The following is a 27,337-nucleotide window of genomic DNA, read 5'->3' on the forward strand; positions in this document are numbered from 1 at the left end:
GGTCATTATCAAGAATGAGAGTTTTAGACGTTCTTTCTTGTATGACAAAACAGGAAGTAGAAGATGTGACTAAAGTGCTTTCACAGATGTGCGCTTGTTTGTGTAATCGAGTTCAAGTTTGCCCAAACATGGCAGCCTTGTCGTGTATGCAAATACAACAGTGTTTCCCATAGGACTGCAATGTATTTGTGGCGGGGGTTGGGCGGACCGCAAAAAGATGAATGTAAGGGAAACACTGACAGTATGTGTATATACAGTGTATATATACATGCACACAGTGGAACCTCGGTAAGCATGTTTTTGGGTTGCCGTAAAATATTTACGCCTAAATTTTGCCCCTGTTTGCGTGCATTACCTGGTTAGCGTACAATATGGTGCATGTCTTGTTGTGTTATTAATACACTGCATGAGTCCAACTGTGTTTTTAATGTGTTTATAATACACAATGTCCTTGTTAGCATCATATTATCTTGCTACTATCTTGGAAACAGGAAGCGGAAGTTGGCGCCGTCGCCCGTCTGTGAATATCATCATCGATGAACTCTGTAGTTCTTTGCTAGCGAATACAGTTACGCCACAAGTCTCCCACAAAACACCTTTTTATAGTTTTACAATTATAGTTTTACATGCAGAAAACAATTGTAAATGCATATAAATTAGGACTGAAAGGGGGAAATGAACATTGAAGCTTAATCTACATGTCTTGTCTGTCTGACATACATTATGTCTACTACAGTATATTGGGTAGCAGGAGTATAAAGGTGACTATAGTGTTGTTATTGCATGTCTGGAGGGCTCTAATAATGTTAAAAAACATATTTAGAAGGTTGTAAACAGGTTTTCTATGCTTAATATGTCTTACTTTCTTTGATTATGTCTACTATATTGGGTAATAGGAGCGTAAAGGTGACTATAGGGGTGTTGTTTCATGTCTAGAGGGCTCTAATTGTGTCAAAAAGCTTATTCAAAAGGGTGTAAACAGGTTTTCTACGATCTACCTACCAATATATTCCATTCATGAATAAATAGTCCCACTTTGCAGAAATGCACATATGATGAACCGCCACAAACGATAGATTCATGTACTACGCCCTTTAACTCGGCTTGTTCTGTTGCCCTGTTGCCCTGAAGACATCCTGTGTCATTACACTAACCCACTTTTTTCAATCTCATTTGAGTTTTATTTAAATGTCAAATGAACTTGTGACCTCAATGGATCATGTAGTCTGTCCCGCTTTGATGCGAGCAACCTTTAATGTAATACAGAAATCCTGTTTTTTTTAGTGTTTGCAGATGATTACGGCTACTGAAATTGACGTGAAACCTTCTTGGCATTCTTCCAGGTGGCAATTATTTCTGCATTTCACATGTTCGAGTTCCAACAATGTTTTAACTTTAATTTCAGTATAAATCGTGCTTGCTGTTGCTCACTGCAAACTGGACTGTGTCCATACTCGGCTCCACTCAACGAGAGCGATGGGCTCAGCAAACACCGAGAAAGGTGGCCGATAACAACCGAATATGACGTAACTTGAAACCCAGCAATGGTGATGTGGAGGCATGGAAAGGGTGTAACGTGAGGTGGAGTTGCATATGCACGCTTCCACTTAAGTTGGAATCTATGAACCACAAATTGCGTGAATGTGTGCGTACGCTAGTTTTTATAACTCTGAATATTTTTGTCTTTTTGCACATTTTGGGTTTCTGGCGTATGCAGACTTTTTTAGTCCGAATTCCACACACATTTTTTGAGATGATGCCCATGAATGCGCTCAGAAACAAAGCACATTCAACTTAAGCACATTCTAAAAATATAATTTAACAAGAAAACTAAAAAAAAAAAACAGCAAAAATTGAAAAATCTGCAATTATTAAAAAAATTAAATAAAATTAAAAAATGTTTTACAACCTTGTAATATTATGGGGGAAAAAATTAAATGATAAATAAATAGATAATAGCCCGAAGTCAGCTGGGATAGGCTCCAGCATACCCCCGTGACCCTAATTAGGATAAGCGGCATAGAAAATGGATGGACGGATAATAGTAAATCGATTAATAATTTTAGGGGCATAAAGTTTGAAATATTAAAGATGTTTAATATTAAAGTCAAAATGCACTCCTGATCAAAATGTGAGGGCCAGTTGAAAAATTGCTAGAATTTACATTTTGCACCATTGGATCTTTAGGAGGTTCTAAGTAGAGCTTCAAAATGTAAAAGAGCTTTTTAAAAGGAAAAATGTGGACTGAATGTGATTTTAGTGTCAGGTATTCACACTGTGAATGCGGTGGGATTGTTGAGATGCATAACAAGGCCTCTTGCAGCGCGCCATTGCTGCTGAGGTTGGACGCAATAAGACAGTCATTTCAAACTTATTTAAACATCCTCATGGAACAAAAGGGCCAAATGGTAGACCCAAAAAAATGTCACTGGTCCTCAGCCAGAGGTTCCCATTGTTTGTCCGTCAAGACACGGGACCATCCTTGGCCCAAATGAAGGTTGTTACGGGTGAAGAGTGCAGTCCAATAACCATCAGACGCCATCATAAGAAGAAAAAAGGTCTTCAAAGGCCTCGTCTGCTTCAGTGTTTGGAATTTACAGGAAGGCACCAAACATGGGACATTGTAAGGACGAAGAAAGTTTGGCTTCCAATGTTACTAGCATAACAAGGAGATCCCACCTGAGGTGTTTTCCCACACGGCACAGTGTAGGGGGCGCCATCATGATCCTTCAATGGAACAATGGTTGTGCAGGGGCGTCAAACGGCAGCTGGCTATGTGAAGATGTTGCAGGGGGCATCTATTATGATTGAAGCCCTCGTCTGAGTGGTAATGACTGGCTTTTCCAACAGGACAACGCTGCACTTCACAGTGCTATTTGAACAAAGGACTTCTTCCAGAGGAATAAGTTCATTCTTTTAGACCATCCTGCATGTTCCCCTGATCTAAATCCAATGGAGAACTTTTGGGGATGGATCAAGCATGCCCAAACCCATTTTTCGGCTCATTACTCACTCCTTTTTTCAACATTATATTTTCATTTTAGGTGGGTTTCAGGTCTTTTGAGCTATGGTCCTAAACTTTTGATCAGCTGATGAACAGCCTATTTTACTCTAATGCTTGTTTGCAATAAATGGCTTACTCATAATGTTTTTTGTTTCACTCTCACTCTTCTTTTTGCATTTTGAAGCTCTACTTAGAACCTCCTTAAGATGCAATGGTGCAAAATGTAGATTCCTGACATTTTACAACCGGTCTCAAAATTTTAACCAGGAGTGTATTTAGAGAAAAAAAAAGTTGTATTCTAATTACAAAAAGGCGCAATTTTATAAGAATAAATTCATAATTTTAAGAGAAAAAAACGTGTCATTTTAGTAGCATAGATTTGAAGTATTAAAGAAAAAATATGTTTTTTTTTCTTTTTGAGAAACAAACAAAATAAAGTTGTGATTTTTGGAAAATTGTTTTGGGGACAAGTTCTAATAATATGGTGATAAAGCCAAACATATTCTGTGAATAAAGTGACACTGTTAGGAGAAAAGCATGTACGACTATAACCAGCATTCAATTCCATGTCCTTGCCTCGCTGTTGCTGTTAGTGGACACGCTGCCGATTGCGGAAACTGCAAACACAAATAGGACGGCTGAACCGTGGCGAATGTTGTACTTTCTTAAACGTTTGTGTCATGATGATGATGATGTTGTAGAAATCATTTTCCCGGTGGCTAGCATTCCTGCGACTGGGGGGTTTTGGGGGAGATTGACTGCCAAGGAAAAAGCGAAACCCATGTCATGATGAAATAACCGTAGAACTTTACGCGAATGCACATTGTAGCCCCGCTGGCCCTCAGAATGTTCATGAAACATTCTCCTCCCGCTTCCTTCATTCTAGGTAAAATTACATGTAGCATCACAGTTTCCACCGGGGTGGCAGCGTGGTTTTGGCGGGCCGGCGGCGGGGGTGGCAGCCGGCCCGGATGCCTTCTGGGCCTCACGGTCATCCAGCTAGAACTAAAAAGAGTTTCCAGGTGACTGTTGACACTTTTTTAGTCCTAAATATGCCCACCCCCAGTGTTAAAACTATTTTTTTTCCAGCATGCCACTCCAAGCCGTTTGCCGCCTGATCGCCCTCATGTGGCTTCAATTAGACCGCGTCACGGCCAACGCTTGCAAGCGGGGTTTGTGTCTTGTGTGTGAGCTTTATTACTAAGAATAGCGTTTGGAGAGACCAAGTGCTACAGGGTGCTCTTGTTACATAACCACGATAAAGCCTCCACGGGTCGCGGTCGTCGAGGCTCGATCTTAGTTTTTATGTCACAGATGAACATTGATGCAATTTTTTATATATATTTTAGATCTCCCTACCAGGGGCGTCAAACTCGTTTTCACCGTGGGCCACATTGCAGTTATGGTTCCCCTCAGAGGACCATCTGCAACTGTGAAACTATATTCATGGTTAATGATATTATCACATTTAATTACCATTTCCAGTTTGTTTTGTGTTTCCAACAAACTTACATTGAAAGAAGTCTAATTTGAGTATCCAACTATTGTTTAATTCTAATAATAATTGGATTAAAATACATTTAAATTCATTCTTATATTAATTACTCATCAGTAATAAATAATCAAAGTTTTTCAATTGGATTTGGCCACAAAAAAGTGAGAACTTTTCTGTCAAAGTTGACATATACAAGAAAGATTGTCTTTCTGATTAAAAAAAAAAAAATATATATATACTGTTCAAAAAAACTAAAGGAACACTTCGAAAACACATCAGAACTAAACTGGGGGAAAAATGATCTTGAATATCTTTCCTGATAATAAGTGGTTGATGTATTAGTAACAAAATGATGCCACATCATTTGATAGAAATGAAAATGATCACCCTATAGAGGGGGGAAATCAAAGACACCCCAAAAATGAAAGTGAAAAAATGATGCAGCACACTGGTCCATTTGGCTAAAATGTCATTGTAGCAACTCAAAATGATTCTCAGTAGTTTGTGTGGCCCCCACGTGCTTTTACGCATACCTGACAACGTCGGGGCATGCTCCTAATGACACTATGAATGGTGTCCTTGGGGGTTCTCCTCCCAGATCTGGACCAGGGCATCAATGAGCTCCTGGACAGTCTGAGGAGCAACCTGGCGGCGCCGGATGGACCTAAACATAATGTCCCAGAGGTGTTCTATTGGGTTTAGGTCAGGTGAACGTGGGGGCCAGTCAATGGTATCAATTCCTTCATCCTCCAGGAACTACCTGCATACACTAGCCACATGAGGTCGGGCATTGTCGTGGACCAGGAGGAACCCAGGTCCCACTGCACCAGCGTAGGTTCTGACAATAGGTCCAAGGATTTCATCCAGATACCTAATAGCAGTCAGGGTGCCATTATCTAACCTGTAGAGGTCCGTGCGTCCTTCCAGGGATATGCCTCCCCAGACCATCACTGACCCACCACCAAACCGGTCATGCTGAATGATGTTGCAGGCAGCATAACGTTCTCCACGGCATCTCCAGACCCTTTCACGTCTGTCGCATGTGCTCAGGTTGAACTTGCTCTCATCAGGGAAGAGCACAGGGCACCAGTGGTGTAGTTGCCAATTCTGGTGGTCTATGGCAAATGCCAATGGAGCTCTACCTTGCTGGGCAGTGAGCACAGGGCCCACTACAGGACGTCGGGCCCTCAGGCCACCCTCATGGAGCCTGTTTCTGATTGTTTGGTCAGAAACATTCACACCAGTGGCCTGCTGGAGGTCATTTTGTAGGGCTCTGGCAGTGCTCATTCTGTTCCTCCTTGCACAAAGGAGCAGATACCGATCCTGCTGAGGGTTGAAGGACCTTCTACGGCCCTGTCCAGCTTTCCTGGAGTAACTGCCTGTCTCCTGGAATCTCCTCCATGCGTCCAGGTACCGCAGTGATGCCCTGGTCCAGATCTGGGAGGAGATCCCCCAGGACACTACGGACACCATCTGTAGTCTCATTAGGAACATGCCCCGACATTGTCAGGCATGCGTACAAGCACGTGGGGGCCACACAAACGACTGAGAATCATTTTGAGTTGTACAATGACATTTTGGCAAAATGGACCAGTGTGCTGCATCATTTTTTCCACTTTCATTTTTGGGGTGTCTTTGATTTCCCCCCTCTATAGGGTGATCATTTTCATTTCTATCAAATTATGTGGCATCATTTTGTTACTAATACATCACCTACTTATTATCAGGAAAGATATTCAAGATCATTTTTCCCCCAATTTAGATCTGATGTGTTTTTGAAGTGTTCCTTTAATTTTTTTTGAGCAGTGTATATACACACACTAAGTCCCCAACTTACGAACACAATTGGTTCCAGACGACCGTTCTTATGTCGAATTGTTCTTAAGTAGGGGAAAAGGTAATATAACCAATGATATAGGTACTACATGTTTGTGTATACATATATAGTATATGCGTATGTATGTAAATATGAGTTTGGATGCAGTAGTAATATTAAATGAGGATAATTAATAAAAAAAACAATAATAAAAGTGATATAATAATACGTAATGATAAATGTTATTTACCTTTGAAGAGGAGTGGTCGAGCATACGTCGTCGTGGTGGAGGAGGAGTTATTGAAAAAAAGGACAAATGGTCGTCGTGGTTAGACTCTTCTAAAAGAGGTAGTGTTCTGTGGGTGGTGTAGAATTAAGCAGGCCTATTAACTCTTCATAAATTTTAATCACACGCTCTGTCCGGGTTGTATAATTTAGCTTTCCATTTAGCTTTATCTCTCCAGCGTCTAACGCTTCCTCTGTTGGTCCCATTAGCAGTGTCACAGTGCCCTCTACTGGTCAAGCATGTACAGTAGCAGTATCAATACTGATTGAGCGACTACAAGGCAAAATAAAATAAAATATAGACCAGTCGGCTTGTGTTCGTATCCGCAAATGTTTGTAAGTTGGGGACCTAGTGTATTTCTTTTGCATGTTTATCACACTTAACTGTTTCAGAACATCAAACAAATTTAAATATTAGTCAATGGCAACACAACTGAACACAAAATGCAGTTTTTAAATGAAAGTTTTTATTAAGGAAGGAAAAAAATCCAAACCTACATGGCCCTGTGTGAAAAAGTGATTGCCCCCCCTTTTAAAACTTAATTGAGATCTATCAGTGTGGAAAAGGTTACAAACCTTGGGACTCCAGCGAACCACAATGAGAGCCACTATCCACAAATGGCGAAAACATGGTGGTGAACCTTCCCAGGAGTGGCCGGCCTACCAAAATGGACCCCAAGATCGCAGCGACGATTCAACCAAGTGGTCACAAAACACCTCACAACAACATCTGAAAGACTGTGGGTGTACATCTGGCGTAATGCATTTCAGAAAAAGAACATAATTCCAACAGTAAAATATGGTGGTGGTAATGTGATGTTCTGCTGCTTCAGGACATGGCAGACTTGCTGTGATAAATGGAACCATGAATTCTGCTGAAGGAGAATGTCCGGCCATCTGTTGGTGACCACAAGCTGAAACCAACTTGGGTTCTGCAGCAGGACAATGATCCAAAACACACCAGCAAGTCCACCTCTGAATGGCTGAAGAAAAACAAAATGAAGACTTTGGAGTGGCCTAGTCCAAGTCCTGACCTGAATCCTATTGAGATGCTGTGGCATGACATTAAAAAAGGGGCTTCATGCTGGAAAACCCTCCAATGTGGCTGAATGACAACAATTCTGCAAAGATGAGTGGGCCAAAATAATTCAAAATTAGCATTGTAGTCCAATAACAGCGATTTATCCCCCACTTGGTCTCCATTTCTGGTCAGATTTCTGTGATGAAGAACATACTGTAGTTCCGATTAGTTGCTGGGGACAATTAAGTGAAGAGTTTGGCTTCTAAAAACAATACGCGTTGAAAAGATTAAAACATTTGCATCACAAAAATGCCTTCTCAAAAACTCAAACCTAACGAAACGCTCGGCGTTATATCTGTCTCCTGCCGTATCACTGTGCACTGTCACCTGTGCGTTCATGTGACTGTGACGAAGACACTCGCATCTTCTTCCGCTGTGGAACACATACGTAAACAAGATAGCGCCGGCGCTCCGTCGCGGAAGCAGACGTGAGCATCTTCGTCGTGAACGAATAGGCAACAATGTGCAGGAGTACGGCGGAAGACAAATACAGTCGTGCTTAATATTATTCATACTCTTATGAATTCTTGTGATTTTTTTTTTCATTTAATGATGAAATTAATGCATTTTTTCAAGTTTGTGTGTCAGTTGTATGTGAACAACAATTGAAAGAATGACAATATTAAATCCAAGAAAATCTTCATTTCATGGATATTTTATTGATGGATTAAAAATGCCATGTTCAAAATTAATCATACCCCTGATAATATTTTTTAAAAATGTGCCAAATGTGGTAATGTTTCTCCAGTAGTTACAGTACTTCAAGGTGTCAAAATGGAACAAAAAAAACCCTTAATATTGTCGACCAAATGTTAAAGAATGATCTAAAAGCTAAATAAGACTTCTTTCCAGAAGAGTATTAATAGGGGAAACGGTCATTCTCAATTTCTGGTCATCATGGTCAAGAAGAAGCTCAGCGAGGTCCTACGTCAGGGTCTTGTATGTGCCCACAGTGAAAGAAAGGGTTACAAGGCCATTTCCCAGCAGTATGATGTCCCTGTGGCAAGCGTTCAGAGCATCATCAATAAGCAAAAGAGGTTCAACACTGCTAAAACCTCAGTGGGCATGGCAGGAAGCGTAAGGTGTCGCCCAAACTTGCCAGGAAAATCTGCCGAGAGGTCAACAAGAACCGACAGACCACAACCAAGGCCCTAATGAAAACACTAGACCAGGGAGGGTCAAAGGTGTCGCGGTCCACCATCGAGCGAGTTGTGCACCGAGAAGGTCTCCATGGACGTGGACCTTGGAAGACGCCACTGTTCAAATAGAAGCATCTGGAAGCTCGTCTGGCCTTTTCGAGACGTTATCTGAAGCAAGATTCCAGCTTTTGGTGAACTATTGTGTGGTCTGATGAGACAAAGTTGGGGTTATGTGGCCATATGGATGCTCAATATGTCTGGAGGAAAAAGGAGAAGCCTATAGGCCAAAGAACACTGTGCCCCCTGTCAAGTATGGTGGTGGAAACATAATGCTGTGGGGATATTTTTTCTCCAGTGGCACAGGGACTCTCGGCAAGGTCCAAGGAATCATGAATAAGGAGGAATACATCGGGATCCTTGACGAAAATATGAAGCAATCTGCCGAGAAACTCCAGGTTGGCTACAACTGGATGTACCAGCAAGACAATGACCCTAAACACACCGCCAAGGTAGTGAAGAAATGGTTCAAAGACAATAATGTCAACGTCCTGGAATGGCCAAATCAAAGTCCTGACCTAAATCCCATCGAAAACTTGTGTCATCACTTGAAAACCAGAGTGATGGCTCGGAAACTGACCAACCTGACCCAGCTTGAGGCTTTTGCCAAGGAAGAATGGGCCAACATCCCGCAAGAGACATGCAGGAAGCTTGTGGACACATACAAGAATCGTCTATATATAGAAATATTTTATAAATAATATTAAGTGTGTTTTTGACATACATTATTTCCAGGCTTTTATGGGCCACGTCAAATGATATGGCGGGCCGAATCCGAGTTTGACACCTGTGCTCTATAGTCACGTTATTAAAGCAACATTTTCTGCCACTCATCCTGTCCATCAATTTGTGCATTCAGAACTATAATTTATGATTTAATTTACATATTTATATACCATATTCATGTTATACATATTATATAATATATATTAAATGTCATAAGTTATAATGTTACAAGGCTAAAGTCAAAATATTATGAGAATAAGGTTATAATTACAAGAAGAAAGAAGCTGAAATAGTATAAAAAAAAAATAATTAGATGACAGGAGAAATGAAAAAACTGCTGTAATTTTACCAGAATAAAATCAAGAATATTTACAGAGGAAAGTCTTATTGCAACGAGAAAAAAGTCTCAATAAGAAAAATAACAAAAATAGATTATTTTTAAAAATATCATTTTAGTACCACAGAGTTGAGAGAAAAAAATTATATGAGAAAAAATATTATGAGAAACAAACAAAATAAAAAAAAAAGTGATTTTTGGAATATTAGGTTTTGGGAAAAGTTTATGCGAATAGCCAAAATATTACAAGAAGAATATTTCAGTTGAAATATTTGGAAAATGAAAAAAACAAAAACTGCAAAAATGGGGGAAAACAGAGCAAAGACTAAAGTTCATACTAGTAATAGGCTTTTTCACCTATATGACAAAGCTGAGATGCAGTTTTTCTTGAAATATATATATCCTTTTAAAAATATTGAAGTGGCAAAGTTGCATCGTTTCGTTTTTCGCTATGTGGCCGTGGCTGGAAAAAGGTTTGCACAACTGGTTGAGGCAGAGGCCAAGTTGGTCCTAAGATCATGGGGCCCTCTTATGGTTCCAACAATAAAACAAACGTGAGGTGAATTGACGAAAGCCCACCAAACAATGTGTGTTGACTTTCTCTTTCTTCACGGACATCCCATGATATGATGCCCTGTCACTTAGCATGAACCCGCTAATCAGTCCGCAGCCGAGTGCGATGTTTGACCTGCGGCGCGGAAGAGTGTGGCTTGTAAATGTTGACGGTCAGCCATGCAGCCGAGATGTTTGTTCTGCCCGTTCTTGAAGGGACGTGTTGTGTCCTCGGTACACATGAGAGCCTCAGTGTGAGCAGCGTGTCCGCCCCCGAGCGGGTGGGTCTTACGAGTGAAGTGTCTGACAAAAGTTTAGTTGTTTTTTGTTCCCTCTTTATTGTTTGAAAGAATTGAAATTCCATGTCGGAACAGAAGGCAGTCTTTTGATTTGCAACAGCAGAAATGCGGAGGGTGGGACGAGGACAAGTGACTTTGAGTGGAACGGGCCGAGCTCCATAAATCCACTATTAGTGTGACACTCGGGTGGGCTGAAATGTGACATAAACAATTGGGAATATTGGGAATGGTGATTGTGCTTTCATTGGACTCTTGCAGCTTGGTGGTCCTGTCTCTCTGCCAGCAGGTGGCAGCAGCAGTGCAGCAATGCCATCCATCTCTTCCACCAACAGCTGCTTCCTGTAAACCAGGGGTCAGGAGCCCTTTTGGCTAAGAGAGCCATGAAAGTCACACATTTTGAAATTTATTTCCGTGAGAGCCATATCATATTTTTTAAAACTGAATACAAATAGATGCATGTATTTTTAAGCAAGATTGCCAATTTTATAATATAATAAGTCTCTGAATTTATTATTTTTTTTATTAACATTGTTATACTGATATATACTAATCAACAATAAATACTTCTTACCGTTAATGCGACTTCCGGTGCTGCATAGTTTTGCGCTCCTTATCTTTTTTTCTCTTTGCCATCGTTGTCATCAAAAGGTTCTGCAGAATTAGCTCGCTGACTATTTGATCAGAGGAGGGAAGTTTAATTCTTGACCTTTTGACCTGGGTAGGCTACCGCATTATTCAGTAGTAATCGACTTTTGGTGTCTGACCCGGAAAATATAGGAGGGACAGCTGGCATTGGCTCTGCCCACCCACATTGTGGTAGAAAATGGATGTATTAATTAAAATGGATGAGAATATTTTATTGTTTATAATAACAATGGATTAGATATTATATAGCTCTTTTTCACGACACCCAAAGCGCTTCACAAAAAGAAGTGAACCCATTATTCATTCACTCCTCAGTCACACACTGGTGGTGGTATGATACATCTGTGGGCACATCTGGAAACGTGGCTGCCAATTCGCACCTACGGCCTCTCCAAACACCACCAAACTTTCATTCACATACTAGCATGAGCACTGGAGGCAAGGTGAAGTGTTGTACCTAGGGACACAACAGTGACTGGGTGGAGGGACGGTTTCTGGACGACCTGCTCTACGTCTTGGCTCTACCTTTTGAGCCGCTGCCGCCCCGATATTTTGAACGTTATTTTTAACACTGTGATTTCTGTAATGTTTTACTTTAAAATGTCTTCCAAAAAATACATTTTTACCGTGTTTAGAAATGTTTGAGAGCCAGATGCAGTCATCAAAAGAGCCACATCTGGCTCCCGAGCCATAGGTTCCCTACCTCTGGGCTAACTATTACTTAGCTCACCCAGCTTGCTATGTTTGCGGCAGCCGTCTTTTGTCCCTACAGTGATCAAAGAATATTAGGAGTTTAAAGGTGACTATAGCGGCGTTATTTCATGTCTGCAGGGCTCTAATAATGTTAAAACCCCAATTTAGAAAGGAAAAAAAATCTAAACAAAAAAAGTTGTAATTTTACAAGAATAGTTGTAATAGTCATAAAATTATAAGGAAAAATGTCAATATCAAAGAATTAAGTTAATTTACGTCGTTATATTATGAGAAACAAACAAAACAAAATCAAGTTGAACCACCTCAACTGGCTCCTCTCGAAGTTGAACTTACTCCCAAAAATGCTAGGCAAAGATTCTCTATGTCACATGGGCCCCCTCCTCGCCTCAGGCTGTGCAGGCGCATGGCTTGCTCAGGATCCCAACAGGGGGCTTCTTGATTTATCACTTACCCTGTTAGCTGGACGATGGAGTCAGTAACGTTTCCACTTCCAGACCCCCGCCCCCCAGGAGCAGCAAATACTGGTCCAGGCCTCTCTGTCTAGAAAGATGGAAGAACATGACCATGTGTGGAATAAGACAGCAGATGTGTTGTAGTGTTTCCATACATGCATTTATTTGTGGTGGCCCTTCATGGAAAGGTTATTAATTATTGCTTCAGTTTTCCATCATCATCCCAGAGGCATCCCAGCGTTCCTTGGCTGTGAGATGCTGGCTGGTGATCCGAGTGCAACATCTTCTCCACACGTCTCACCTCCACGGCCTGGCTGCTGTCCGTCCTCCGAATGCTCGGCGAGGCGTGTCCACGTTCTGTCAGCCTCTTAGCGTTTTGACAGCTGGTCCCCATTGAGAGCTATTTTAGGACGCAGTCACCGGCACTCCCCCCCATCTGCCTGTCAGCTTGTTGACGCCGTCGGTTTGACGAGAGACTTCCACGCCAAAGTGCCACCCGCCGTGCGGTTTAGCCGAGTTCGTTCACATGTGTGCTCGGTTTCCATCACACCGGGGTCCAACGTTCCCAACTCTTCCACACAGTGTGGATGACAACCCCCTTAAAATGTCACTTTGAATCCTCATACGTCACTGGACACTTCATTAGGCACAGCGGTGATGATTAAAATGTTAGCAGGCTTTTGTGATGCACATCATGGGTATGATGGATAAATGGTATGATGCATAAGATGAGTATGATGCATATAATGGGTACCTGTCAGCTGCTTCATCAGTGACATTCCGTGTACCAAGGACCAGATTTGGCCACCGAAGACCAGGTCGCCAAGCGCCGGCCCTCAACCGCTACTCAAAACACACTGCACCGGACCCTTATGCTTGCCCCCGCAGTTGGTCGGTCTACGAGGGGGAGATCCCGGGCTGGGGTGAAGGCCCAACCACCAGGGACACCCCTGCGAGACACCCCCCCCCAGATATAGACGCAGACAACATAGTTCCTAGGATCACTCGGGTACTCAAACCCTTCCACCACTTGGTCGTGGTGATTCACGCGGAGATGGAATTGTATTAATTAATTAAACATTTTGATGAACATGTACTTTATTAACACAACTGCAAAGCTTTAGTTTTTCTGTGTGTGGACGTCACTGATGGGAAGACTTTTAGTTTTTTGTGTTGGATGCCATGTACCAAATAAGAATGCAACTGAATAAACTATTTGATGGCATTAATTTCTCACGGGCTATTTGTCTTTGCAGGACCTGCACACCATCTACTGCCACCTCTATCACATGGATGTCCTCTCTCACCTCAGGGAGCACCAGCTCAGGTTTGTCCCACCACCAGCAAACACACTTAGGGAACAGATGAGAGCACAATGACAAAGGCAGCAAGTCAGCTATGCTAACTACCTGCTGGAAGGATGCTAAAGGCCGACTTTTTACGTGAAGGTGACTCACACCCAAACAGGTTTCAACTGCTCCAGTATGCACAGCATGTATGGAATGCTCCACACTGGCCCAGCAGGTGACAACAGCAACATTTCAGTCAAACGAGGGCTTGGATATTCTTCAAGGAGATAAAGATCTCACCCATTTTGCACAACGACATTCCAGAGTTGTGACTTTGAGACGTACGGGAGCCTCTCACTCATGAAGGAAGTCTGGTGTTGCATCTTTTGGACTGTGTTAACATGCCTTGAAATGTTTTATTTAATGCTGGACTCATGCAGGATAAGCGCCCCCTTGTGGTCACCAATGAGCCAACGTTTGAATATGTTGGTATTTCTCCCTCAGGTCCATGTGCACCTCAGCCAGGTATGAGAGACACGAGGCCAACCACATCCTCTTCTAGTAAGTGCTCGCTGACATACAGACAGTTCCACCCAGTTTTTGTGCTATGGTGGCCAATTTGGCCCACGACGACTTTGAAACTCAAATAGCATATATTTTCGGCTCTACATCATTTTATACATTATCGTTTAATAAGCCTCTAAATTCACAAAAACATCCAAATTCAAGCTATAATTGCACAAGACACCACACAATTCTTCAGTTCCGCGAGCTTTGAAGATACAAAATTATTGGTGGCTTGTAAATAAATACAGCTGGAACCTAAACATCAAATTTTCATCCCCATCATGAATAAAGCTTTCAACACTGGCATGGTGACGCTACAGCGCTAACAAATCATGCTAGGTTAGCCCATTCACTTAACGATCAAACTTAGAGAGCTCTGTCTGTCGGCAGAGCTTTATTTTAAGATGTGTAGTGAAGCCTGATTTACATCATTGTATACATTGTGAACTGAACCTCTAAAAGACGTCACATAATTCTTGAGTTCAGAGAGCTTTGAATATACAGAAATATTGCTAGCTTGTAAATAAACAGCAACTAATGTCAAAGGTTTCTGTCAAATTCCAACATTGTTGGGAAATCTACGCCTCTCAAGTTTATCCTAACTTCAAATCCCCATCATGAAGTCAACACTAGCATACAGTAGCTATGTGATGCTACAGTGCTAACATTACAATTTACCAGCGACATTATTCTAGGTTAGCATATTCACCGAAGAACATCTATATGATCAAACTCAACCCTCCAGCCAGTGCTCCGGGTATTATTTTAAGACATGTAGCGAAGCCTGTCTTTTTTTTATTTTATTTTTTACTTTACAAAGTGGTTGGCATATACACGGGACGGGCTCATCTAGCTAGGGGCGGGTCCGAGGCGGTATCACGTCCATCATAACATCATGTGAACCCCCAAAACTTGAAAATTGAGTGCATGAGCGCCTCTTCTCTCAAAAGTGGAGCAAACAAGTGAAGGGAGAGAGCAGTTCTATCACCTTTGATGTTCACAATCACATATTACTATTAGCACATCATTTTAAAGGCATTGAATGGGACCTTTTAAACATCCTCTTCTTCTTTCTCTGCAGCCCGGACAGCATCGCTAGCTGTTGGTACATCCTGCTCTCTGGCTCCGTCTTCGTCAAGGAGCACATGTACCTGGCCAGGTGTTGGTAGGTGTCAACACACACACACACACACACACACACACACACACACTTTTGAACAGGGCATGAAGATGTCTACATCAGGGGGTGTCCAAATTATGGCCCAGGGGCCATTTGTGGCCTCAGCACAGTATAACAAAATAAAAATAAAAAAGAGAGAAGAAAGTCATGCTATTACGAGAAGAAAGTAAGGTGGTCTGTCTCTTGCATGAATTCCCTTTTTTCTTTCTCCGGCACAATGCTGTTCAACTGATGTTCACGAGGGAATACACTGTAGTACCACAGTGTTCCCAACAACCTTCTTATGTAGACAGAGGAGGTAGTAAGTACTTGGAGCACCTGTAGGAATTAGTTGCACCTGCGGGTGCAACAATACACAAAATTCTCGGTTCGGTTTGATATTTTTTTCGATACAAAACATAAGTTACCTTCCCTTTTTTTTTATTTTGAATTTTTTTTTTTTTTAATTGCCCACATTTTTCTCATTTTTCAGCATGGTATGGATGTGAGAGGCAGAGCTCAGTGGCTCTGTGCTTGACAATGCAACCCGAGCCAGAGGAGTTGATGGCAGTGCCATCAGAAGTTGATCAAATAAATTTGAAACTGCGTATTGTTTGGTACAGGCGTCACGGTTGGGTACGCGTGTGTATTGAACGGTTCGATACAGATTGACGTATTGTTACACCCCAAGGCTTGATCAACTTCCATTTCTGCAGAACAGTTTTAAATTGTTGACCCATTTTGTTGTCCCTGAAACTTCTGAAATACCCCATTATTTTTCAGTTTTGGCTACCGGTAACCTTACCGTTTTTTTTTTTTTTTTTTACCTGTGGCACTTCACCACTTACCTTTTGTACCATTTCAAGCTATTCATTGGACTTGAACGACGTGAATTTCAATAAATAACTGGAAAAATTGGGGCATTCTGAAACATGTGACGGTTTTAGCTTTCTATAACTGCTCGTGCTGTTTTACAAAATGTAAAGAATGAAAATGGCCCCCGACATCCTTTCGTTTTTCAGTATGCGACCCTTGTTGGAAAAAGTTTGGACACCCCTGGCTTACAAAAAAAAAAACCTTTCAATAACCTCAGGGCAGCCTAGCTAACGTGTGTTCATGTGTCTGTAGTTGGTTGATAACATTGGTGGGGGAGGAGTGTGTATGTGTTGGCCGTGGTCACAGCAGGGGGTGTTGAAACAGGTCAGTGTGTGTTTGTGTGTGTGTGTGGAATGTGTAAGGTCCGGCGGAATAGCGGCTGGCCATGTGTCCCTGTGCAGCCTGGCTGCCTGGAGCCCACAAGCACATCCGAGGCAGGAAATGAGCAACACACACACACACACACACACACACACACACACACACACACACACACACAAACTCCTCCCTCTTTTGAAAGTACTTTGGCGGAGCGATCAGATCATTTGGACTTGTCTTGATTGTGGATCACTATGCTGGATTTCACGTCACGTCCATGGACTCCCAGCAAGTGGACCTGCTTTAAACATCCTCTTCCTGGTTGGTGCTCTTCAAACTTCTCCTTTGCCGCTCTTTTTTTTTTTAAGCATGTGTCTGAAGTTCTTGCTGTGTGTGTGCGTGTGTGCGCTTCATTTTTCAAAACTCCCTCTCCCCTTGCTGCTCCTGCACATTCTTGACTTCCGGATAGTTAGGAATTCTACCCTTTGGTCCTGTGGCGGGATAGTTTTGCCTTAAAACACACATACACGCTCACAGGCACGCAAAGAGCTGTGTTTGTTATGTCCGCTGATGGTGTCAATGGTGGAATGTTCTTCCTGGTTCCCATTCAAACATTAACACGAGTCCTGAGGCAACTTCAGGGTACGTAAAAAAACAAAAAAAACCAAAAGAGAACGAGACTGCAACATTGACTGCTTGCAACAGCTGAGCTTTGAATCATCTCGCTGTTTTTTTTCAAATGACTCGTAAAAAGTGTGTGTGTGTGTGTGTGTGTGTGTGTGTGTGTGTGTGTGTGTGTGTGTGTGTGTGTGTGTGTGTGTGTGTGTACTGGGTGGTCAGCATCAGTCAGCCAAACACTAAAACCAGAAGGAACTGTTTGTGCGTGTGTCTTTGTTTCCGTTGCTGTGCCATTGTGCTTGGTCATCGTAACCATGGAAACAAGGTTGCTAAACTGACCCCAGTCGACCCCCCCACCACCACCACCACCATGTACAGTCTCATTTTGAATGAAGGCATAGCGTTGGTTCTAGCTCGCAGCAGAACCCAGCCAATTGGGAACTATAATGCAGCCGGGGGTCACACAAACATTAGCAAGACTAGCGCGCGCTACAGTGCTAGCATTACACGCGTGTCCTAACAGCAACGTTCTTGCTAGGCTAGCTTAACATGGTCAAACTCACAGCTGCCACGTCTGTAGCTGACTGAGAGATAGCTGGCAGATTTTAAGATGTGTAGCGAAGCCTGGGTTTTTACAAAGCATAGCCTCTCCGTTGAAGAAAAAAACTCATTAGGAACCACAATAAAACCCTCAAACTGAATTCCATGGGATGCAATTTTTACCCAGTTAGCGGCCTGGTGCCCTCACAACTCAACGCGCGAGTGTTCCCTAATCCATTGCGTGCTTCCTTGTAGCACTCACGCCAACCTTGTTTGGTATTATCACCACAGTTTGGTACTAATTCAGAGGTACACCTGTGGACTTACACAGTCCAAAAAATCTTCATAACTATATGCTGGAGTGAAAAAGCTGTATTTTGTTTTTTTTATAAAAAAAAAAACACACACACACAATTGTGACACGGGTTTAAAGCACCGCTGCCTTGGTTATCCAAAGTGCGGCCCGTGGGACATTTTTAGACTGTGGCTGTTTTTTAATTAGCCCTCTGCCCAAAATAAAATTCTACACGAACACAAAAAAAAAGCAGCAACAATTGAAAAATAAGCAATAATTTTTGCAAGAATAAAGTAAAAAGAAGTTGTTTCGTAATATTATGGAAAAATAATGTCATTTTAGGAGCGTAGAGTTGAAATGTAATAGAATAATATCATAATAATAATAATAATAATAATAATAATAGAAAAAATATTTATGGAAATTAAGTCAGAAGCAAATTTACAAGAAGAAAGTTGAAATAGTTTGGAGGAAAAAAAAGAGGTAATTTTACGAGAATAAAGTCAAAATATTCGGAGGAGAAAGTTTCACACCAACACAGAGTTAAAATATTAAAGAAACCTTTTTTAAAAGTTGCTATATGATGATAAAATAAGGTTGTCATTATTGGATGTTGTGGAGCGGAAAAGTTACAATCTTATAAACATCAAAAATGTAAAAAAAAAAGAGCAAAGTTGATAGTATTATTAGGCTTTTTCACCAAAAGTATATTACAAAGCTGAGATGCACTTTTCTTCTTTAAATGTTTATGCCCTCGGTGGAAAAAGTTTGGACACCCTGGTCTGAATGCAAAAGATGATGATGCACGCTTGTCTTCTACAATTAAGACTTGAGATCTATATGATTAATGCCCTATAGTAATATACTGTATAACAGGGGTCTCAAGCTCATGGCCCGTGGGCTATTTGCGACCCACCAAGCCACATTTTGCGGCCCGCACCTTGACAGGAAAGACTACTGTAAATGCGGCCCGCAAGCTCTAAGTCTGGGGTTTCAAAGTCGTGGGCCATTTGCAGCCCGCTGAGTCACATTTTTTGCAGCCCACGACTTGTCTTCAAAGGTGACTGCAATACGGCCTGCGACAAGCCAATGTTACTCGTAGGATGCACACATAAGCCTACACTGAACTAAGAGTGAGTGAGTCACTTAAAAAATGTGGTAAAAAATTCCACCCATTTTCTATACTGCTTGTCTTCATTAAGGTCACGGGTAAGCTGGAGCCTATGCCAGCTTAATGCAGCAAAATATAAACTGTGAAATTATTTATTTATTTATTTGATTCACCTTAATACTGTATCAAGATATTATTGTTATTGTGAGCCATGTATCGCGTGTCGTATCGTATCGAGATTCCCAGCCCTACTCCCAATACTTAATGCGGCCCAGCCTCACTCAGACTCTACCGCCAGCGGCCCCCAGGTAAATTGGGTTTGAGACCCCTGCTGTATAAGATAGACAGCAGCACAAATACAGGCTGTTGTTAGCTGGCGGCTTGCCGCTAAGCTAACAAGCTAACTGGATATGGATTCTGTTTTTGTCTTTTGTTATGATCCAAACTTCACCGACTGCTTGACTTCGATAGTCTTCATCTCTCTCTTGCGTCAGTGGTGTGTGTGCGCGTGTGTGTGTGGCATTTGTTTCTTCACTGGCTGCCACGGTTTATTGCCCGTGGCACTGCAGCTGTCAGTGGACCTGTCAGGATCCCCCTCCCCGCCCCCGCCCCGGCTCCACCACACAGACTCTTGTTTCTGCAAAGAGGTGTGGAACCCAAGTCATCACCAGCGTCGTCACAATTTCCGAGTCTCTTAGGCAAAACCGAGATCGTGTTTGTAGGACAGTGCGTGTCTGTTCATCCAATTTGCTGCCTAAACGGGTCGCCACTTGACAGTGGACAAACTGGGGGAGGCATCGCATTCAGTTAGCTTGGCAAAATGTCTTCAAATCCTAATCCTAACCGTGCCAGATGGTTCTACCAAAGTTTGGTGCTTTCCAGAACACCTGCTAGCTTGTTTCGCAAAAGTGTTTCACTTTCAGGACTCTCCATACTGTCTACCCACCCTTACAAATACATAAATGGGAGGGGAAATGTCTTTTAAGACAACCTGAGCAGTCCAGTTTTGATTCTTTCAATGCCCTGAGAACACAATGACTCGGGCGAATGAGAAGATTGACAGACATGTCCATGAAACACACAAATTAGTCCCGCCCCTTCAGCAAGAATCTTGTTGAGATAGAGACCACCGTCTGTGCAGTCATTCAAAAATGGATGAATCCAACACAACTATCAGTTGCCCTCACTGTGGGACCTCTTCCAGGATTTCATCTGGTGGGGGTAAGGATGATTGGGAGACAAATGAGGAACCAAACCAGCTCATGATGTAGGACCGCACTCACAAAGAAAACCACATTCTCCTGGATGGTTCTCCCAGGATGACAGCATCCCATAGCCAACAAAAGCCACAAAGGCTTTGTCCAGAACGTTCAGATCCCAGAGTGGCCTAGCCAGAGTCTGGACTTTAATTCCATAGAGCAGGCGGTGACTGAAGGTTTTCCCAGTGAGGGCCACATAGTGAAAAATGAAAGGATGCAACTTTGTCACTTTGATATTTTGTAAAGCAGCACATGTAGATATGCTAAGAAGATATATTTCACGGAAAAACTAAATCTCAGCTTTTTCACAAAGGTGAAAAAGCCTATTATTAATATCAACTTCACTCTCTGCTTTTTTCCTCCCCCATTTTTGCTGTTTAATTTTTAATTTTCCAAGTATTTAAAGTTTCTCCTTCAATATTTTTTGTAAATTTTCTTCTTCTATTATAGGGCTGGGTGATGTGTCGATATTTAAAAAAATAGCGATATTTCTTTTAAGCACGATATCTGGTTCATATCGATATAGACTGGATTTTCGCTGTTCTCTTGTGTCTTGACACGGAGGTGGTCTCATTCTGCTGTGTGCGTCAGCAACCCGCCTCCGTGCTCCGTGCTAGATCTGGCAACATTCCAAACCCTCTTTTTCTGAAAAGCGACTTGCGACAAATGTAGCTACTTTTTCTGGCGTCGTTGGAGAGTTTACTGGTATTTGGGAACATAAAAGTGAAAGTAAAGCTCCCGCTGCACACTGCATAGTGGAGATCCACTCATCCTCGAGGTGCGATAACACCGGGGTGGATCTTGCCCTGTTTTATAGAGTGGGATCTCAAACGAAAATGTTTCTTAATCTTCATTAAATGACTACTCGGAACACTCAAGCCTCATTAGGACTTGGTCACTTACGTGCCAGTGTGTCAGAACATGTGATGGAAGAACGATGTGTGATAAGGTCAACAAGTAGCCCTAACTACAAGATGAAAGGTGGAGGTTTGAGGTGAGTCCGGGTGTAATTACTACACTGTCTAGGTTTTGAGAGGCGCTAGCCAAGATAAAATATTAAAATTTGTTTATTTTGCTGAAGGGATGGCCAATTTTAAATTAACAAACTAAGAATTAAGTTTATAAACGTAATTAAACCATTGACTGCCAATAATGTTCAGAACAGAGAGCTCCATACTGCCAGTTTTTGAGCAAGACCCACCGAATATTGAGTTTCAGGACTACATAAAGATTGAAACTATCTAAAGAAACTTTAGACTCTCTTCTTTCATCAGAAAAAAAAGTTTGTTTCTAGCGTTTTTGGGTCTTTAGGTATTGGTGGTAGAACCTAGGGTAGTTTCAGCAAAAACACCTGATTTAGACCAAAAAACAGAGAAAACAAGCTTTTTCTGCAGCGAAGCAAATTCAAGCAGAGTGATGGTGGGGTCTGCTGGATGTGGAGATGAATCCCTGCTGCTGACCGATCCAGACCGATCCAGCCACTCGTCAGAAAAATCAGTGTCGGGTTCTGAGTCACCTGACTCTGAACTGCTTTCAGTGTCAGGCTCCGGTGTCGCACCACATGGCTCAGCAAGGCTAACCACTAGCTTGTAGCTTCGGCTGCCATTGTCAACTGCATTTGTGTCTACGTCACTTACATCACCCATGTCAACTCGATCTTTCGCGTTTGCGTCACTACTAAAGGCAGATCCACCGCCAGACAAGCTCTGTGACAGTGTTAGCGCCCTGTATTTTTTGTCTGCGCTCGATTTCTGCATGTTTTTCGCCATTTTCATCTCTCAACCCACAATCCATCTTCTTCATCGAATCTGTCGCTGCCGGTTGGAGGAAAAGAACTGTTGCCCCCTACTGGGACAGAAATACATTGCCTACAAGTCAGAAATTCACACATAAGATGAATAAGACTTTGATCTGTAGCTCCCGGGAAAAAAAAGCAAAAGACGTCAATAGACGCTTTAAAAATAATACCCTTCAAAGTAAAGTATTTTTGAGTTGCTGCTGACATTTAAAAATCTCCTCTTAAACGGGGCACTTTATTTCATATGTTGTTCTTTTGTGCTGAGGATTTGAGCATAGCTGCAGGTAGGGCTGGGCGATATTGACCAAAAGTCATCCCAATATATTTAGGTTGAATATCGATATACGATATACTATACATCCCGCTATTTCTTAAGCAAAGTTAGTTTAGACAAAATCAAAGCCAAATATGCGTGTCAAGTTGTTGTTTTTTTTAATAAATACTTCATTCAAGATGCACATAAAATAATCTTATCCAAAAATAGCCTCTAAAATAATATAGGACATTCTCTTTGAAATAAATACAGAAAAAGTCAAATATAATCATTTTTATAACAAACCTTTAGCTATGCTCAAATCCTCCACTTAAGAACAAAATATGAAGGCGTACCCGGAGTGCCACACATTCCTCGTATTGGAGTTTTTGCTGTGCCAAGTTTTAATATGGTGAAAAATATTTTTTATGGTCTGAATTGAAAGTACCGACACATTACTGAGCTACCGCTTATTCCTTGCTGACTAATTCTTCCACCACAGACGCTGTCGCTTCGACTGGAGCCGCCAAATTTCTGCTCTGCAGTTCCTACCTCCTCCTGCATGCAGGGATGAGGGAGATACAGCGCAAATCCAGTCTATATCGATATCAACGATATGGTTGGTTTTGACATTGTGCTTAAATTAAATATTGATTTATTGCCCAGCCTTAGCTAGAGGTTTCTTATAAAGACGATTGATGATTATAGTTAACTTTTTCAATATTATTTCAATATTTCAAAAAGAGAATGGACTATTTTATTTTAGCGGCTATTTATATGATTTTATTCATTTTATTATAATGACTTCACGCGTATATTTGACTTGGACTTTTGGTCCGTATCACCCAGCTCTATTGTATTATGACTTTATTCCCATAATATTATCTTTCACTTTTTCCCCAACCTAATTTTCCAATAATGACAACTTTATTTTGTTTTCTTTGTTTCTCATAATTTTACGACTTATAAAAAAAATATTCAAAATATTTCAACTCTGTGCTACTAAAATGACTTTATTTTTACTCACAATATGAGTTTATTCTCGTAAAATTGCGGCTTTTTTCTCATTAGAATGCGCCTTTTTTCTCTTAATATTTTGACTGTGTTCTCATAAAATTGCTGTTTTTTTTCCATTTCAGCTGTTTTTTGTCACTTTTTACAACTTTATTTTATTATTTTAATTTTTTTTATTATAATTTTCTTCTCGTAATATTATGATAATTCCCATATTATTATAACTTTTCCCCAACCTAATTTTCCAAAAATGCCAACTTTATTTAGTTGTGTTTGTTTCTCATATTACAACTTGTTCTCGTAAAATTGTTACAATACGACTTTTTTCCTTCAATTTTTAAACGTTATTGTTATAAAAAAAAAAAATTATAAATTTTTAGCATGTGCTGCTGGACAATTAAAAAAAAAAAAAAAAAAACTGCTGCGGGTCGCAAAAGGCCCCTGGGCCGCACTTTGAACACCCCTGGCATAGACCATCTGTGGAGGACTGCACTGCACTGAAACTTAGACTTGCTCACTGGCTGGCTGGGAACCTTCAGTATTTGGAGAGTGTGGACCAAATCAGATTGGCTGTAGTGTGTGATACTATGACACACGGTAGCAATATGGTAAAGGTATGCATCAAAAATGTAGATGTACTTGAAGACTTAAGAGTCCTGCTTTTTTTATCCGTGGCGTAAGTTGTGTTTTTTATCCTTCCCTGCTCCAATCTGTCACGCAAACACACACACACGTTCGCTCGCCGGCCGAGCCGACAGTCTTGGCAGGCTCGGGTGGCGCTGACAGCGGGCCCAGCGTCTCGCCTCACTGGAGTGTGGAAACATCTGTCACCAGCCGCCTTCACCTCCCAGGCTAAGGGCTGGCGGAGAAGTCCTGAGTCCAACAGACTGCAAGCGTGGCTGGGGAAGGCTTCGCGCCGCTCCTGGGTGGTCAGCGTATTTTTGCTTCCGTTCTTCAATGTGTGCATCTCATTGGATGGCAGCGCACATGTGTGTTTGCCCAGCAGGTCCATTTCTGGTGGAGGTTCTTCCTCACACATGACACCTTCAGGGGCATTCCTCAAATGTCACATTTGACGAGCACGCGTCCCCAAAGGAACTTGTAACGCGACGGTGCAGTTTTGTCTCAGCGCTTTAACGGATTTGACCCTTGGTAAATATAACTGGTGCTAAAATAAATAGAGTGGGACAGGGCTTTTTACTACAGTCCTTGAATGGGGGGGGGGGAGAAGCAGATACTTTCGCTGAGTCGGCTCTGCACGATTCTGGCAAAAGTTTTCAGCGTTCTTTAAAAAAAAAAAAACAACATACTTTTCATTCATGCTGGGTGGGACTCCTTGTTGCCTTGTGCTGCCTTTTTAAGGGGCTATCGACACGGAAACATTTTCAGGTCAAAACAGCAAAGTATTTTATGGTTTCAGCCTCTTATCCACACGAAAACGGCTTTCTGAGTACCCTTAAACGATATTTTCTGAAAACAGCTTCCAGAGTGGGAAAATCTCAAAACGCAGGCTTGTCGTTTTCGTGTAGACAGCCAACATGAAAACGATGACGTCACCGACCCACCGCCACCCGGTCGCCATCATTCAACTCGGCAGAAAAAAAAATCTCAGGAGCTTTCCCATGTGGACAGGGGCCTAAGAAACTTCTCACGGTCCTTCTGAACTTCTTCAGGATGGTGGGTGTCATTATTTATTTGCAAGAGGAGCGAAGTGATTCATCTTTCTTATGCACATGAATATACTTGAGGAGCGAAGTGATTCATCTTTCTTATGCACATGAATGTACTTGAGGAGCGAAGTGATTCATCTTTCTTATGCACATGAATGTACTTCCGGGTGACTGAGTGTGCTTTGGGTTTTGACTTTTGGATTATTTTGTGTACAGTGGAACCTCTGTTGTGTGTTTTTTGGTTAAAGTTGAAAATTTACACCAAAATGTTGCCTCGGTTTGCATACATTTTCCAGTTAACGTACAATATGGTGCGCGTCTTATGTGCGTCCAACTGTGTTCTTAATGCATTTTTCTCACTGAGTGTCCATGTTAGCCTCCTATAAACTTGCTAACCTATGGAAGCAGGAAGCGGAGGTCAGCTCCATCACAGTGGCTGACTGTGTAGTTCTTTCCAAACCACGCAGTTACGCTACAAGTCTAAAAAACGCTAACACAAAACACGTTTTTATAGTTGCACAATGATAGTTTTACATGCATAAAATGTAAGGTTCTTTAATTAATTTAAATTAAGGTTACTTTTACTGTCATTGAAGACGTGATGACTTGAGACAAAGATATGATGTGGCGGCGAGATCCACACGGACACCACCTTCCTGTTTTGCTACGAGTTATTTCATGAATTCAGTAGTGTTTCTCACCTTCTTGTCAAAATGCAGACACTTGTAACTTTTTGGGCTCCATGGTGGCTGATTTTGCAGCCGTGATCAATAAGAAATGCAGAGACTTGACACTATTGAATTCAAGAAATGACTCATAGCAAAACAGGAAGGTGGTGTCCGTGTGGATCTCGCCGCCGCATCGTGTCTTTGTCTCATGTCATCACGTCTTCATTGACATTAAAAGTAACCTTAAATGTTCATTTATCCCCTTCTCGGCGTCTGTGAAGAGGCGAAGCGAGAGGGAAAAGTGTCAGCTCGTAATCGGACAGAGACGCCATGAGAGTGAAAGTTGGCTGCTCCCCCAGCTCAGCACACGTCCATAATTAAAAGCAGCCGCTTTGCTTCCACCCCCAAACAAACAATGCTGAGTCGCTAGAGCGCCTAAGGGAGCGATGTGCATGTCTCCGCAATCTGTTGTCAGGGAATCCTGCGCACACTTTTTGCTGCTATTTCCCGCGCCGTGTTTATTTATTGTTTTGCGCTTGTCCCCGCGTTCCGACATGGATAGAGGCGTGTAACGCCTGAAGTGTGAGACACACAAGGGTGAAAATGTGCATGTCGCAAGTGCTGTTATTTTGATACACCACACAGCGCTGTTGTTAAACCCTGTAAGCCAGATTAACCTGAAATTTCTCACACCGCTCTACAAAACACCCACTGTAACTTTAGTGCAAGCGTGTCCAGAGGTTTTCCCAGCGAGGGTCACATAGTAAAAAATGAAAGGATGCAACTTTGTCACTTTGATATTTTGTACAGCAACACATGTAGATATGCTAAGAAGTTATATATATTTTATTTCAGCGTTGTCATATAGGTGAAAAAGCCCATTAAAAAAGCCCGTTAACATCAACTTTACTCTTTGCTTTTTTTATCCCCATTTTTGATTTTTTTATTACATTTTCCAAATATTTTGACTTTTTTCTTAAATCAACTTTATCATTTTTTTTTCATAATATGACTTTATTGCCAATCTTTTTCCACAACCTAATTTTCTTAAAATTACACCTTAACTAAAATTACGAGCTTATTGTCTCAACTTTTTTTCCTCTTCATATTTTGACTTTATTTTTCTAAAATCAGAACTATTGTTTCCATTTCTGCTGTTTTTCTCCAAATTTTGTTCCAATTTCAGCTTTCCATTGGGAAATTTTCTTTCCATAATATAATGACCCAAAATTTTCTAACTTAATTCCCATAATATTATCACTTTTTCCTCAACCTAATTTTCCAAAAATGACAACTTTAT

General features: G+C 41.6%; 1 protein-coding gene across 8 annotated transcripts in view; it reads left to right on the plus strand.

Annotated features, from left to right (window-relative positions):
- The window catches only part of rapgef6 (Rap guanine nucleotide exchange factor (GEF) 6), a 130,794-nt gene that overhangs the window by 8,204 nt on the left and 95,253 nt on the right, over positions 1-27,337 (plus strand). For 6 of the 8 annotated variants that reach the window (XM_054754989.1, XM_054754994.1, XM_054754991.1 and 3 more), the window contains exons 2-4: positions 13,859-13,929; positions 14,396-14,452; positions 15,540-15,623. In XM_054754989.1, coding sequence (XP_054610964.1) covers positions 13,859-13,929; positions 14,396-14,452; positions 15,540-15,623 — 212 coding nt within the window. Of the gene's footprint in view, positions 1-13,858; positions 13,930-14,395; positions 14,453-15,539; positions 15,624-16,112; positions 17,133-27,337 lie in introns of those variants that run through there. The other 2 variants (XM_054754995.1, XM_054754998.1) reach the window with 1 other exon arrangement.

The sequence above is a fragment of the Dunckerocampus dactyliophorus genome, chromosome 16 (genome assembly GCF_027744805.1).
Source record: "Dunckerocampus dactyliophorus isolate RoL2022-P2 chromosome 16, RoL_Ddac_1.1, whole genome shotgun sequence".
Lineage (NCBI taxonomy): Eukaryota > Metazoa > Chordata > Actinopteri > Syngnathiformes > Syngnathidae > Dunckerocampus > Dunckerocampus dactyliophorus.